General features: G+C 68.4%; 1 protein-coding gene across 2 annotated transcripts; it reads right to left on the reverse strand.

Moving 5' to 3' along the window:
- Positions 1-3,984: 3,984 nt before the first annotated feature.
- Positions 3,985-8,744, reverse strand: CUNH8orf58 (chromosome unknown C8orf58 homolog). Of its 2 annotated transcripts, none has more exons than XM_068170638.1 (6): positions 8,542-8,744; positions 5,407-5,903; positions 5,166-5,321; positions 4,704-4,782; positions 4,514-4,611; positions 3,985-4,425 (listed from the first exon to the last, which is right to left on the reverse strand). In XM_068170638.1, exons 1-6 carry the CDS (start codon positions 8,582-8,584, stop codon positions 4,348-4,350), a joined length of 951 nt encoding a protein of 316 aa, XP_068026739.1. In that variant the 5' UTR covers positions 8,585-8,744; the 3' UTR covers positions 3,985-4,347. The 2 variants fall into 2 exon arrangements, with proteins under 2 accessions (XP_068026739.1, XP_068026738.1); XM_068170637.1 differs by lacking the exon at positions 8,542-8,744 and adding an exon at positions 6,571-7,218.
- Positions 8,745-10,754: the final 2,010 nt, after the last annotated feature.

Consider the following 10,754-nt stretch of genomic DNA (forward strand, 5'->3'; position numbering starts at 1 on the left):
TGTCCTGGGGGGGGGGTTGGGGATGCAGGGTGCCAAGGCTGGGCTGCTGCTGCCCTCTGCTGCCATCTGCCAGCCAGTGCCACCCTGCAGAGCAGGCAGCAGGGCCTGGGGCCTTGCCTCCCAGCCCTCTGCTCTGCCTCCAGGGCTGTGGGGCTGGCAGCTGGAGAAAGGCTTTAAGGGGTGGGAAAGAGGGGAGGGAGGGAGGAGGTTGAAGAGCCCCTGGCCCCCACACAACCCCCCCTGAAGAAAGAAGGCAAGAAGAAGGCTGCAGCAAAGCACAAACCACAGCAGGCTTGGAGCCTCAGCTCAGGGGGGGTTGAGCTGGGGGGGAAGGGGGCTTGGGCACATGGAGGAGCTGCAGGAGCCAGCCTGTCCCTGGGTGGAGCCAGCTGCAGCCAAGAAGCCTGCCCTGGGCACACTGGCACCAAGAGACCCCCTCCAAGCTGCTGGGCACAGCAGGCACCAGGCTGCTGTGCCCTCTGGGAGCCTCCAGCCTCAGCCAGTGCCCAGCTGTGGGTCCAGCCCAGGGCATGGAGGTGGCCTCCTGCCCCATCTCCAGCCCACACAAGATCTCCTCCCTCAGGGGCTCCCCTTAGGCACCAGAACACAGCCCCCAGCTGCCACCAGGCCTGCAGGGAGAGGGCTGGGACAGAAGGAGCTCCCTGGGGACCTTGCACCATCCCTGGCCAGGTGGTGGCTTCCAGGGAGGCTTCCCAGGGCCTCCTTCCCCCTCCAGCATCCACAGATCTTCATCAAGCAGCCTAGGAGAGAGGAGAAGGGTGAGAGGCAGCTGGCAAAGGTGGCACCCATGGCCCAGCTCAGTCCCAGCAGGAGTTGGGTTGGAAGAGACCTTTCAGGTCCTGGAGCTGAAGCATCAACCCAGCCCTGCCAGGGCACCACCAAACCCTGGCCCTCAGCACCACAGCTCCATGGCCTTGAGAGCCCTCCAGGGATGGGGCCCTGGGCAGCCTGGGCCAGGCCTGGACAACCCTCAAGGGGATGAAATTGTTCCTCATGGCCAAGCTGAACCTGCCCTGGGGCAGCTTGAGGCCATTGCCTCTTGTCCTGTTCCTTGGGAGCAGAGCCCAGCCCCCACCTGGCTCCAGCCTCCTCTCCGGGAGCTGCAGAGAGCAAGGAGGGCTCTCCTCAGCCTCCTCCCCAGCTCCCTCAGCTGCTCCTCCCCAGCCCTCTTTTCCAGACCCTTCCCCAGCTCTGCTGCCCTTCTCTGGCCCTGCTCCAGCCCTCAGTGTCCTGGGAGTGAGGAGCCCAACCCTGAGCCCAGCCCCCAGGGTGCGACCTCAGAGCACCCAGGGCTGCCCCTGCCCAGCCTGCGCCCAGACCTCGGCCAGGTGCCCATGGGGCCAACCCAAACCTCCTCCCCCAGCAGGGAGAGCTTCCCCTGCCCTCAGCTCTTCCCTGCCAGCCCGTGCTGGGCCAGGTGGAAGCAAACCCTGAGGGGTTGCCAAGGGTACCCAGAGCAGGGCTGCTGGATTCCACTGCCCCCAAGGAGCTGAGCATCCCCCCCAGGGCTGTCCCGTGGGGGATGTGTCGGGAGCAGAGCCCTGGCACACCCTGTGCTGGCTCCAGAGTGGGCAGAGGTCCCTGGCAGGGTGGGCAGTGCCACACTGCCCTCTGAAGCCAGGTTCAACCCCACCTGAGCTCTCCAACACCCGGAGTGGGTTTGCCCACGGCACTGTGGCACAGCCCTTTGCAGAGCTGCCAGCTGAACCCCAGCCCTCTGCCTCCCCTCCATCCCCACCCTCCACCGTGCAGCCCCTGCCCAGCCCAGCCCAGCTCCTCTTTCGTGCCCCCAGCTCCTCCTCCTCCTGCTGTCCCTGCACTCCAGAAGGATTTCTCTCAGGGGAAACTTCCCCAGAGCAGGGCAAACAGAAAGCTGCTCCTGTGCCAGGGGTTGGTGCCACACACCAGCAGGGCAGCTCCAGGCTTCACCTCCTCTCCTAGAAGTGGCTAACGACCTGGCTCCCCAGCACCCCCAAGAGCCCAGCAGCAACAGGGAGAAGGAAAAGGAACCCTGCAAGCACTGCTGGCTGAAGAACAGCAGCAGCCAGACCTCCAAAGGGGCAGAGGGGAGGAGGTGCCACTGCCTGGAGGTGCCACTCACCACTGCTGGCTGAAGAACAGCAGCAGCCAGACCTCCAAAGGGCAGAGGGGAGGAGGTGCCACTGCCTGGAGGTGCCACTCACCACCTCATGCCTCCCCCACAAGCGTGGGGACAGCACCAGGGGGGAGCCACCCCACGATGGGGAGCATTCTCTGCCACCCAGCACAACCTCATCCTCTGTCCTCTCCAGCAGGGCCAGGGAATGAGCCTGGTCACATCCCACCACCCCAACTTTCCTCCTCTTCCTCCCTCCCTCCTCTTCTAAGGCCAGGCTGGATGTGGCTGTGAGCAACCTGCTGCGGTGTGAGGTGTCCCTGGCCATGGCAGGGGGGTTGGAACTGGCTGAGCCTTGAGGACCCTTCCAGCCCTGACAGCTCTGTGATCCTGCCCTGGGACAAGACCCCCAGGGGGCACAAGCAGGTGCTGCAGATGCCAGCTGCCCCCCCTCCCATCAAGCAGCCCCAACAGCAGCCCTCCCCCCAAAAAACCCAAGGCCTTTCCCCTCAGGCTGGCTGAATGAACCCTTCCCAGGGCTGCCAGCACCACCACACCTCTGCCCCTGCCCCTTGGTTTGCTTCCCTGGCTGCCCAGGAGCCTTCCCTTGCTCAGGGTGATCTGGGGACACCAGATAGCAAACCTCCCTCCTCCTCCTCACCTTGACCCTGTAATAGCATCATCCAGAGTGGCCTCAGCATCCCCCAGAGGGGCCCCAGCATCCTCTTTGGGGTCTGCCCCCAGGCTGGGTTGGCAGCAGTGAGGGGGCAGAAGAGCTGCCAGGGGGCTGGGTGGGAGCCCAGGGCTGGGTGCCCTGAGCCTTAGGCCAGAGAGGTCCTCTCTGACCACAGACACCACCCTCAAACCCAGCCCCTGTGTGGCCAAAGCACCCAGGCAGGGAGGGCCCTGGGGCTTCAGGGCTGGCCTGGGTGAGGGTCCAGGAGGCACAGGACAGGAGGAGAGGGGGCTGCCTAAAGCTCACCCCACGGTGGGGACCCTTTCTGGTCCTTGTCACCTCGCCTGAGTCCCTCCAGCCCCCTTGCTCCTCACCTTGCTGAGACCACCCCAGGTGGCTCAGGGAGCGGATGGGAGGCAATGGGAAGAGTTTCACTGCCAGGGAGGAGGGGAACAAGGACCACAAGACCCCAGGAGCGCTTCAGCCCCGGGAAACCTCCACACCTCCAGCCAGAGACCAACCCCGTGCCGTTCCCCCCCTGCCCCCGAGGGATGGGCACTCACCTTCCCTGGGAGGCAGCAGTGGGGTGCAGGAGGCTGGAGCCAGGGCTCCTGGGATGGTGGGAACGGGGCTGGGATGCTCGGGAAGTGCTGCTGGGAAGGGGCAACAGGGCAGGAACGGGCAGGGAAAACGGGGGGGAGGGGGAAGGGGGGGTGGGTGTGGAGGAGGTGAGGAGGGGGCTGGGAGGGTACCCGGAGCCGAGCCGGGGCTTGCAGGCAGCTCTCACCAGCATCCTCCTGGGCTGTGCTCCCTGGTCCTGCACCGCCGGGCCCGACCGCAGCGGGAGGGGCTCCCCGGAGGGGCTCCTCCCCCCCTCCCCGCCCTCCAAACCTCAGCTGGAAGAGCATCTCCCCTCCCCCCGCCCCCAAACCCCCCCGGGGCTGGGCGGCGCTCCAAGGGGGAGCACCTCGGAGGACCACTTTGTCCTGCCCACACCATAGGATGCGATCAGGAGCAACCCTCCCCACCCCCGGCGAGGACCCGTCCCCCCTCACATCCCCCACCCCCCGGTTCCCGGTGCCCCTTCCCCACCCACCTGCAGCAGCAGCTCGGGGGGGAGGGGGGGATGAGCTTGAAGCCCCCCAGACGCTGTGGGACCCCACTCGGGGCTGACCGTGGAGGAGATCCGGATGGGGGGGGGGGGGGGAACAAGAGGGGCTGGGCAAAGCCGTCGGAAGTGATGAGGTGGTGACGTAGCTTTGAGTGACGTCACGGGGGGAGGTGAGGTCGAGGCGTGACGTCACCACGCAGCTGCCCATGACCTCACAATGACCCCGGCCAGCTCTGACAGTGCCAAGTCTTTATTGGGTGGAAAAATGAGGATTTGAGTGGGGGGGAGGGGGGTGGCACCGGGTCGGGGACCGGCCCCGGGTGGGTGTGACGTCAGAGGGCGGGGTGTGACGTCAAAGGTGCAGCGTTGTTCCTCCATGCGAGGGGGGGAAGGGGGGGGCGTGGGGGAGGAGGAGGAGGGGTCTGGGCCGCCCCTCCAAGCCCCCTACCTGCAGCGCCCCCCCCGGAGGGAGCGGCGAGCCAGGCGAGTGAGCAGCAGCTTCACCCTGCCCCAGCGCCCATCCTGCCGGCAGAAACGGCACCAGTGAGGGGGGGACACGCACACGGAGACCCCCACCCGCCCACCTCACCCTCCCCCCCAAGCCCCTCACCTTGTCTGCTGCTGGGGGGCTCCCCCCCCTCTCGCAGGGATCCAGCAGGTTGGGGGAGCTGGCAGAGTGCCCCCAGGTCCTGCTGCACGGCCCAGGGGCTGCGCGGGGGAGGGGGACAAAGGGGGTGAGGAGGGGGAGAGAAAGGGGGTGTGGGGGTGGTCCCACCGCCCCCTCTCCTCCCCCTGCTCACCTGGAGCCTGGCTGTCGGAGCAGGAGCGTGGCCGGAACCGCTCCCCCCTCCACACTGCGTCCGGGGGGGGCTGGGGGTGCTGAGGGGAGGCAGGGGGTGAACTGGGAACACCCCCCCAGGACCACCCTGCGCCCTCCCTGGGGAGGGTTGCCCCCTTCCCCCCCCCATCTTCCTCCCCATAGTCTCCCAGGGGTCCCCCTCAGTACTCCTCCACCATGGCCCCCCCAACATCCTCCCAAGGGGTGAGCTGGGGCCACCCCCTGCCCCCCCCCCAAAATCTTGTTCCCCACATCCTCCCAGGCATGAGCCAGGACCACCCCCAGCACCCATGGACAACTCATCCTCCCGGGGGGGTTGATCTGGGACCCCCCAATCTTCCTCCATCACCACCCCCCCCCCCATCCTCCCAGGGGGTGAACTGAGCCCCCCAGCACCACCCCCACAGCCTCCCCCGGCCCTCACCGTGGTGTCAGGGTGGCTGTGCCCAGCCTGTGCCACCTGCTGCCTCAGGAGCAGGTTGTCCTGCTGCAGCCGTGCCAGGTGCTCCAGCAGCTGGCAGACGTGTTCCAGGTACTGCAGCCCCTGCCCTGGCACCGGCACCGTCGCCTCGGGCACAGCCTGCGGGTGAGGGGGCACTGCATGGCTCCCAGCCAGCCACTGCCCCTCCTCCCCAGCCACAGCTTCCCTCTGCCCCATCTCTCACCGCTCCGTCAGGGTGCTCCACCTCGGGCTCCTCCCGCTGCCGGGATTCCCGTGCCAGCTGTGCCCACAGTTTGGCCGCGCTGGCGCCGTGCCGGCCCGGCTGGCGTGGGCATCGCCCCGCTGCCCGCTGCCTCCTGCTCCGCTGGGCCGCCTGCAGCAGTTTCTTACTGCCCGAGCGGCTGTGGGGCGGCCGGGAAGGTTCTGTGCCAGGCTGCCCCCCGGGGGGGAGGCTCTGGGGGAGCGAGAAGCTGCTGCGGGAGCCCAGGGGGGTGAGGGGCGAGTGCTCGTTGCTGGGCATCTCCACCCCGGAGTCCTCCGACTCGCACCTGGGGAGCTGCCGGCGTTCCAGGGGGCTGCTGGAGGAGAGGACTGGCCCTGGGGAGGGTCCCCAGCCGCTCACCGCCTCCCCCCGGGGCCGCTCCGGGCTCTCCCGCAGCCGGCGGTAGATGCTGGCGGAGGTGCCAACCACGCAGCTCTCCGCAGTCTCCCAGGGACCATCTGCGGGGTGAAAGGGGCACGGCTGGGGTCCTCGGGCAGGGCGAGGTGCCCACCGCCCCTCCTATCCCCCACAGCCACCCTACACCAGCTCCGGCCGTGCCCACTGCCATGCCGAGTGCCAGTCCCCCTGCCCGGTGACCCTGCTCCGGAGAGTGCCCCCGGCCCTGCCCCGTGCTGGGGGGTGCCCATACCATGGTGGCACAGTCGCCACTGCTCCCAGAAACACATCCCCACACCCACCCCATCCTCCCAAACCACTCTGAGAAGCACCAACCACCCTCACCCCGACCTGCACGAGTGGGTGCCCTCCTCCCACCACCCTCCCCAGCTCAGTGCCAGCCCCCCCCAGGGCACAGCAGGGCTGCAGGATCCATCCCCCAGCACAGGATGGCTCCAGGGACCACCAGCTTCTCACACTTGTGCCCACAGCGTGGGGGACACCACCTGCCGATGCAGAGCTCGGGGTGGGCTCATGGGGTGGTGCTGGGCGGGGGTCTCACCCCCTGTCCCCAACCAGCCCACAGCAGAGGGCTCAGGGAGGTCGGGAGCAAAGCTTTGGCCTCCTCCCTTTACTCCCTTTGGGGTTCAGAGCTTCCCGCCCTCGCCAGACCCTCCAGAGACCCTTGCTTAAGGCTCAGCCCTCACCCCCCAGCACCCCCAGACTCACAGCAGCTGAACCTCCTCTTCCAGCCACCGCAGGAGCCGCCCCACATCTCGGCAGCCTCCGGCCGGGAGCCAGTCCCCAGCTCCCTTTTATAGCCTCCCCAGGCAGCCCCGGGCCCGGGGAGCCGCAGCACCTCCTCACAGGACTGGTTCCCAACTGGTTCCTCGCAGGAGCTGCGACTCGGTGCTACTGGCTGGACCGGTGGGGAAGGGCTCCCCTCCCAGCCCCCACTGGGAACGGCGAGAGAGGCTGCTCGGGAAGCCGGCAGCCAGCCCCGCGGCTCAGGGCTCTGGATTCACTGGGCAGGGGTCCCCCGGGGAGCCCAGACCCCTTGCCCTGCCGCTGCGGGGGTCTCCCGGGGAGCCCAGACCCCTTGCCCTGCCGCTGCGGGGGTCTCCCGGGGAGGCCAGACCCCTTGCCCTGCCGCTGCGGGGGTCTCCCGGGGAGCCCAGACCCCTGCCCCGCCGCTGCGGGGGTCTCCTCTCCCGGGGAGCCCAGACCCTTGCCCTGCCGCTGCAGGGGTCCCAGATCCCTGCTCTGCGGCTGCGGGGGTCCCCCGGCGATTCCAGGCGCCTGTTCTACCCCTGCCCTGCCGCTGCGGGGGTCTCCTGGCGAGCCCAGACCCCTGCCCTGTCTCAGGAGTGGCCCGGGGAGCCCAGACCCCTGCCCTGCCCCTGCGGGGGTCCCCCGGAGATCCCAGCCCCCTGCCCTGCCCCTGCGGGGGTCCCCCGGCGAGCCCAGCCCCCTGCCCTGCCCCTGCGGGGGTCCCCCGGCGAGCCCAGCCCCCTGCCCTGTCTCAGGACCCCCCCAAGGATCCCAAATCGCTGCCCTGCTGCGGGAGGCACTCACCCTGCACCCCCCATGGAGCCCGAGGCCGGTGCCCGCCCTGGCACGGGAGCTGGCAGCGGGAGGCTGCGGCCAGCCCCCGGCACACCCCCGCGGGACAATCCTGCTGTTCAGCAGCCACATGAATCCCAGCAATGCCCGGGGGGGGCTGCCCCCCTCCGCCCGGCCTCCCAGCACAGCCAGCAGCCCCCAGCCCACGCTCCCCGGTTTCCACGGGCAGCGTGGGACGGCCCCACGTGCCAAGGGGGCCACGGGGCTCCCGGGCACGGCGCTTGCCCAGCCTCCGAAAGACTTCCTCGGAGCTCAGACCCCTCCTCTGGGGGGGTCACAAGGGGTTCCCCAACTCCAGCTGAGCTCAAACCTCCTCCCTGGCAGCTGCCACTAGGCTGGGGAGGGTCTGAGGGCGCCCCCCAAAGCCACAGCTCCTGCTCAGAGCCCCCCAATATCTCCTAAGCTTTGCTGCTTGGAAGGGGGATACCCAGCACAGCCTCAGCTGGGGGTGGGGGGCACCTAAAGATGGGGGGAGGGCTCCTGAACCCCAGCAGGCTCCAACCCGGGGCAGGCAGGGACCCCCCGCCCCCAGCCCAGGCACTGGGAGGCAAATCCCAGTTTGAATTCCCAGTACAGGCAGCAGCCTGCGCTCCGCCCAGCATGGGGGGGTGGGAGGGGTGGTCGTGGAACCACACAAAGGGGGGTCCATGGACCCCCTTCAACAGGGACACCGCACATTGAGGGGTGCCAGGAGCCCCTCCAGCACAAATAACACTGACTGGGGGGTGCCAAAGACCCCCTGCATCCTCCCCTGTGAAATTAGGGGGCGTCAGGACCCCCTGCATCCTCCCCTGTGAAATTAGGGGGTGCCAGGGACTTCCAGCGACATCCCCCCCGCCACTTCAGCACAGAAGCCGCAAGGTGAGGGGAGGGGGATGGTGCCGGGGGAGGGGGATGGTGCCAGGGAGCTCCAGGTCCCCCTCCAGCACAGACCGCCCCCTCCCCCCCAGTCAGGGCTCCTTGAGGATCCCCTTCCAGCAAGAACTTGGCAGACCCTCAAACCAGGACCCCCAGGACTCCCCCTCAGCTGTATGATGCTGCGGGTGCCCCCCATAGCCCCAGGTGCCCCAAACTCACCCTGCTGCAGCTGCACTCTGAAGACTCTGCGGCGACGCAGCATGGCCGGGGTGGGGGGACACGGGGTGAGGGGGGACACGGAGCGGAGAGGAGGGGGCGGAGGACAACACCGGCCAGGGAGCAGCGGGGAGGGCTCAGCGGGGTCCGGGCAGGACGATTCCGCTGCTCCTCCGCTGCTTTATGGGGCAGGGCTATGGGGCGGGGGCGGGGGTGGGGGCAGCACCTTTGCTCCCAGCTGCGGCGTTGAGCTACGGCCGGGAGGGGTAGGGGGGTGGGGTCAAAGCCCTCCCATCCCACCCAGGTGAAAAAGGGTTTATTGCCCTGCCCTTCCTTTCCCCTCCCCCCCCCTCTCCTCTCCTCCCCCCCCCTCTCCTCTCCTCCCCCCCCCTCTCCTCTCCTCCCCCCCCCCCTCCTCTCCTCCCCCCCCCCCTCCTCTCCTCCCCCCCCCCCTCCTCTCCTCCCCCCCCCTCTCCTCTCCTCCCCCCCCCTCTCCTCTCCTCCCCCCCCCTCTCCTCTCCTCCCCCCCCCTCTCCTCTCCTCCCCCCCCCTCTCCTCTCCTCCCCCCCCCTCTCCTCTCCTCCCCCCCTCTCTCCTCTCCTCCCCCCCCCTCTCCTCTCCTCCCCCCCCTCTCCTCTCCTCCCCCCCCCTCTCCTCTCCTCCCCCCCCCCTCCTCCCCCCCCTCTCCTCTCCTCCCCCCCCCTCCTCCCCCCCCTCCTCTCCTCCCCCCCCCCTCCTCTCCTCTCCTCTCCTCTCCTCTCCTCTCCTCTCCTCTCCTCTCCTCTCCTCTCCTCTCCTCTCCCTCTCCTCCTCTCTCTCCTCTCCTCTCCTCCCCTCCCCTCCCCTCTCCTCCCCTCCCCTCTCCTCTCCTCCCCTCCCCTCCCCTCCCCTCCCCTCCCACTCCCCTCTCCTCTCCCTCTCCCTCTCCTCTCCCTCTCCCTCTCCTCTCCCTCTCCTCTCCTTCTCTTCTTCCTCTCCTCTCCTTCTCCTCTCCTCTTCCTCTACTCTCCTCTTCCCTCTCCTCTTCCCTCTCCTCTTCCCTCTCCTCTTCCCTCTCCTCTTCCCTCTCCTCCCCCTCTCCCTTTCCCTTCCCTCTCTCTTTTCTTCCCTCCCCCCTCCCCTTCCCTCTCCTCTCTATCCTTTCCTCTCCCCTTCCCTCCCCTCTCCCCTCTCCCCTTCCCTCCCCTCCCCTCCCCTTTCCTCCCCCTCTCCCCTCCCCCCCATGCACTGATTTGGAGGTGCTGGAGATGGGCAGGAGAGGTGGGGCAGGAGGGTCTCCCTCCCTGGGGAGCAGAGTCATGGAATGCTTTAGGTGGGAAGGGACCTTTAAAGCTCATCCAGTCCAACCCCCTCTCCCCCCCTGCAGCCAGCAGGGACACCCCCAGCACAGCAGGTTGCTCAGAGCCCTCCACACACACAGCCTGGCCTGGAGTGGTGCCAGGGATGGGGCCAGCTCCAACCTCTCTGGGTACATGGTGCCAGGGTCTCACCACCCTCAGGGGCAAACACCTCTGCCTTCTCCCCAAGTCTGAATCTCCCTCTTAGGAGCTCAAACCACCCCCCCCTTGGCCTGGCACACCAGGCCCTGCCAAATGAGCTCTTCATTAGAGACACCAGCGCCGAGCAGGGCTGGGCTGCAGCTCGCCCAGGGCTGAGCACAACTCTCCCCCTGCCTGCAAGGGACCCCAGGCAGGACCCCGGGCTGAGAGACCCTGGGCAAAGGGACCCCAGGACCTGATAGGGACACTGGGCAGAAGGGACCCCAGGATATGGCTGAGTGACCTCAGGACCTGGCAGGGAGCCGGGCAGAGGGACCCCAGGACCTGGCAGGGAGCCCAGGCAGAGGGACCCCAGGACCTGGCAGGGACCCGGGCAGAGGGACCCCAGGACCTGGTATGGACCCGGGCAGAGGGACCCCAGGGACCTGGCAGGGACCCGGGCAGAGGGACCCCAGGACCTGGTATGGACCCGGGCAGAGGGACCCCAGGACCTGGCAGGGACCCGGGCAGAGGGACCCCAGGAGCTGGCAGGGAGCCCGGGCAGAAGGGGCTGGTCCTCCCCCCCGGCTCACCCAGGGAGGCTGCTGATAAGGTGACTCCAAGCCCATCTCCGTGCACTGAGGCACGAAGGAGGGTGGAGGGCAGCGATAAGAGCCCACCTGGGCCCCCACAGGACAAAGACCTCTGCCAACAACCCGCAATAAACCCCTGACACTC

The sequence above is a fragment of the Melanerpes formicivorus genome, unplaced genomic scaffold (assembly GCF_026170545.1).
Source record: "Melanerpes formicivorus ecotype bairdi unplaced genomic scaffold, bMelFor1.0.p_v2 SCAF_482, whole genome shotgun sequence".
Classification (NCBI taxonomy): Eukaryota; Metazoa; Chordata; class Aves; order Piciformes; family Picidae; genus Melanerpes; species Melanerpes formicivorus.

What these genes read in the sequence shown, in the direction of transcription:
- CUNH8orf58 (XM_068170637.1), bottom strand. Translation starts at nt 6,616, where the DNA reads ATGTGGGGCGGCTCCTGCGGTGGCTGGAAGAGGAGGTTCAGCTGCT. An exon ending in TGGAGCACCCTGACGGAGCG is followed by an intron (nt 5,322 to 5,406) that starts GTGAGAGATGGG and finishes CCTCACCCGCAG; the next exon opens with GCTGTGCCCGAGGCGACGGT. An exon ending in GCCCCCCAGCAGCAGACAAG is followed by an intron (nt 4,426 to 4,513) that starts GTGAGGGGCTTG and finishes TTCTGCCGGCAG; the next exon opens with GATGGGCGCTGGGGCAGGGT.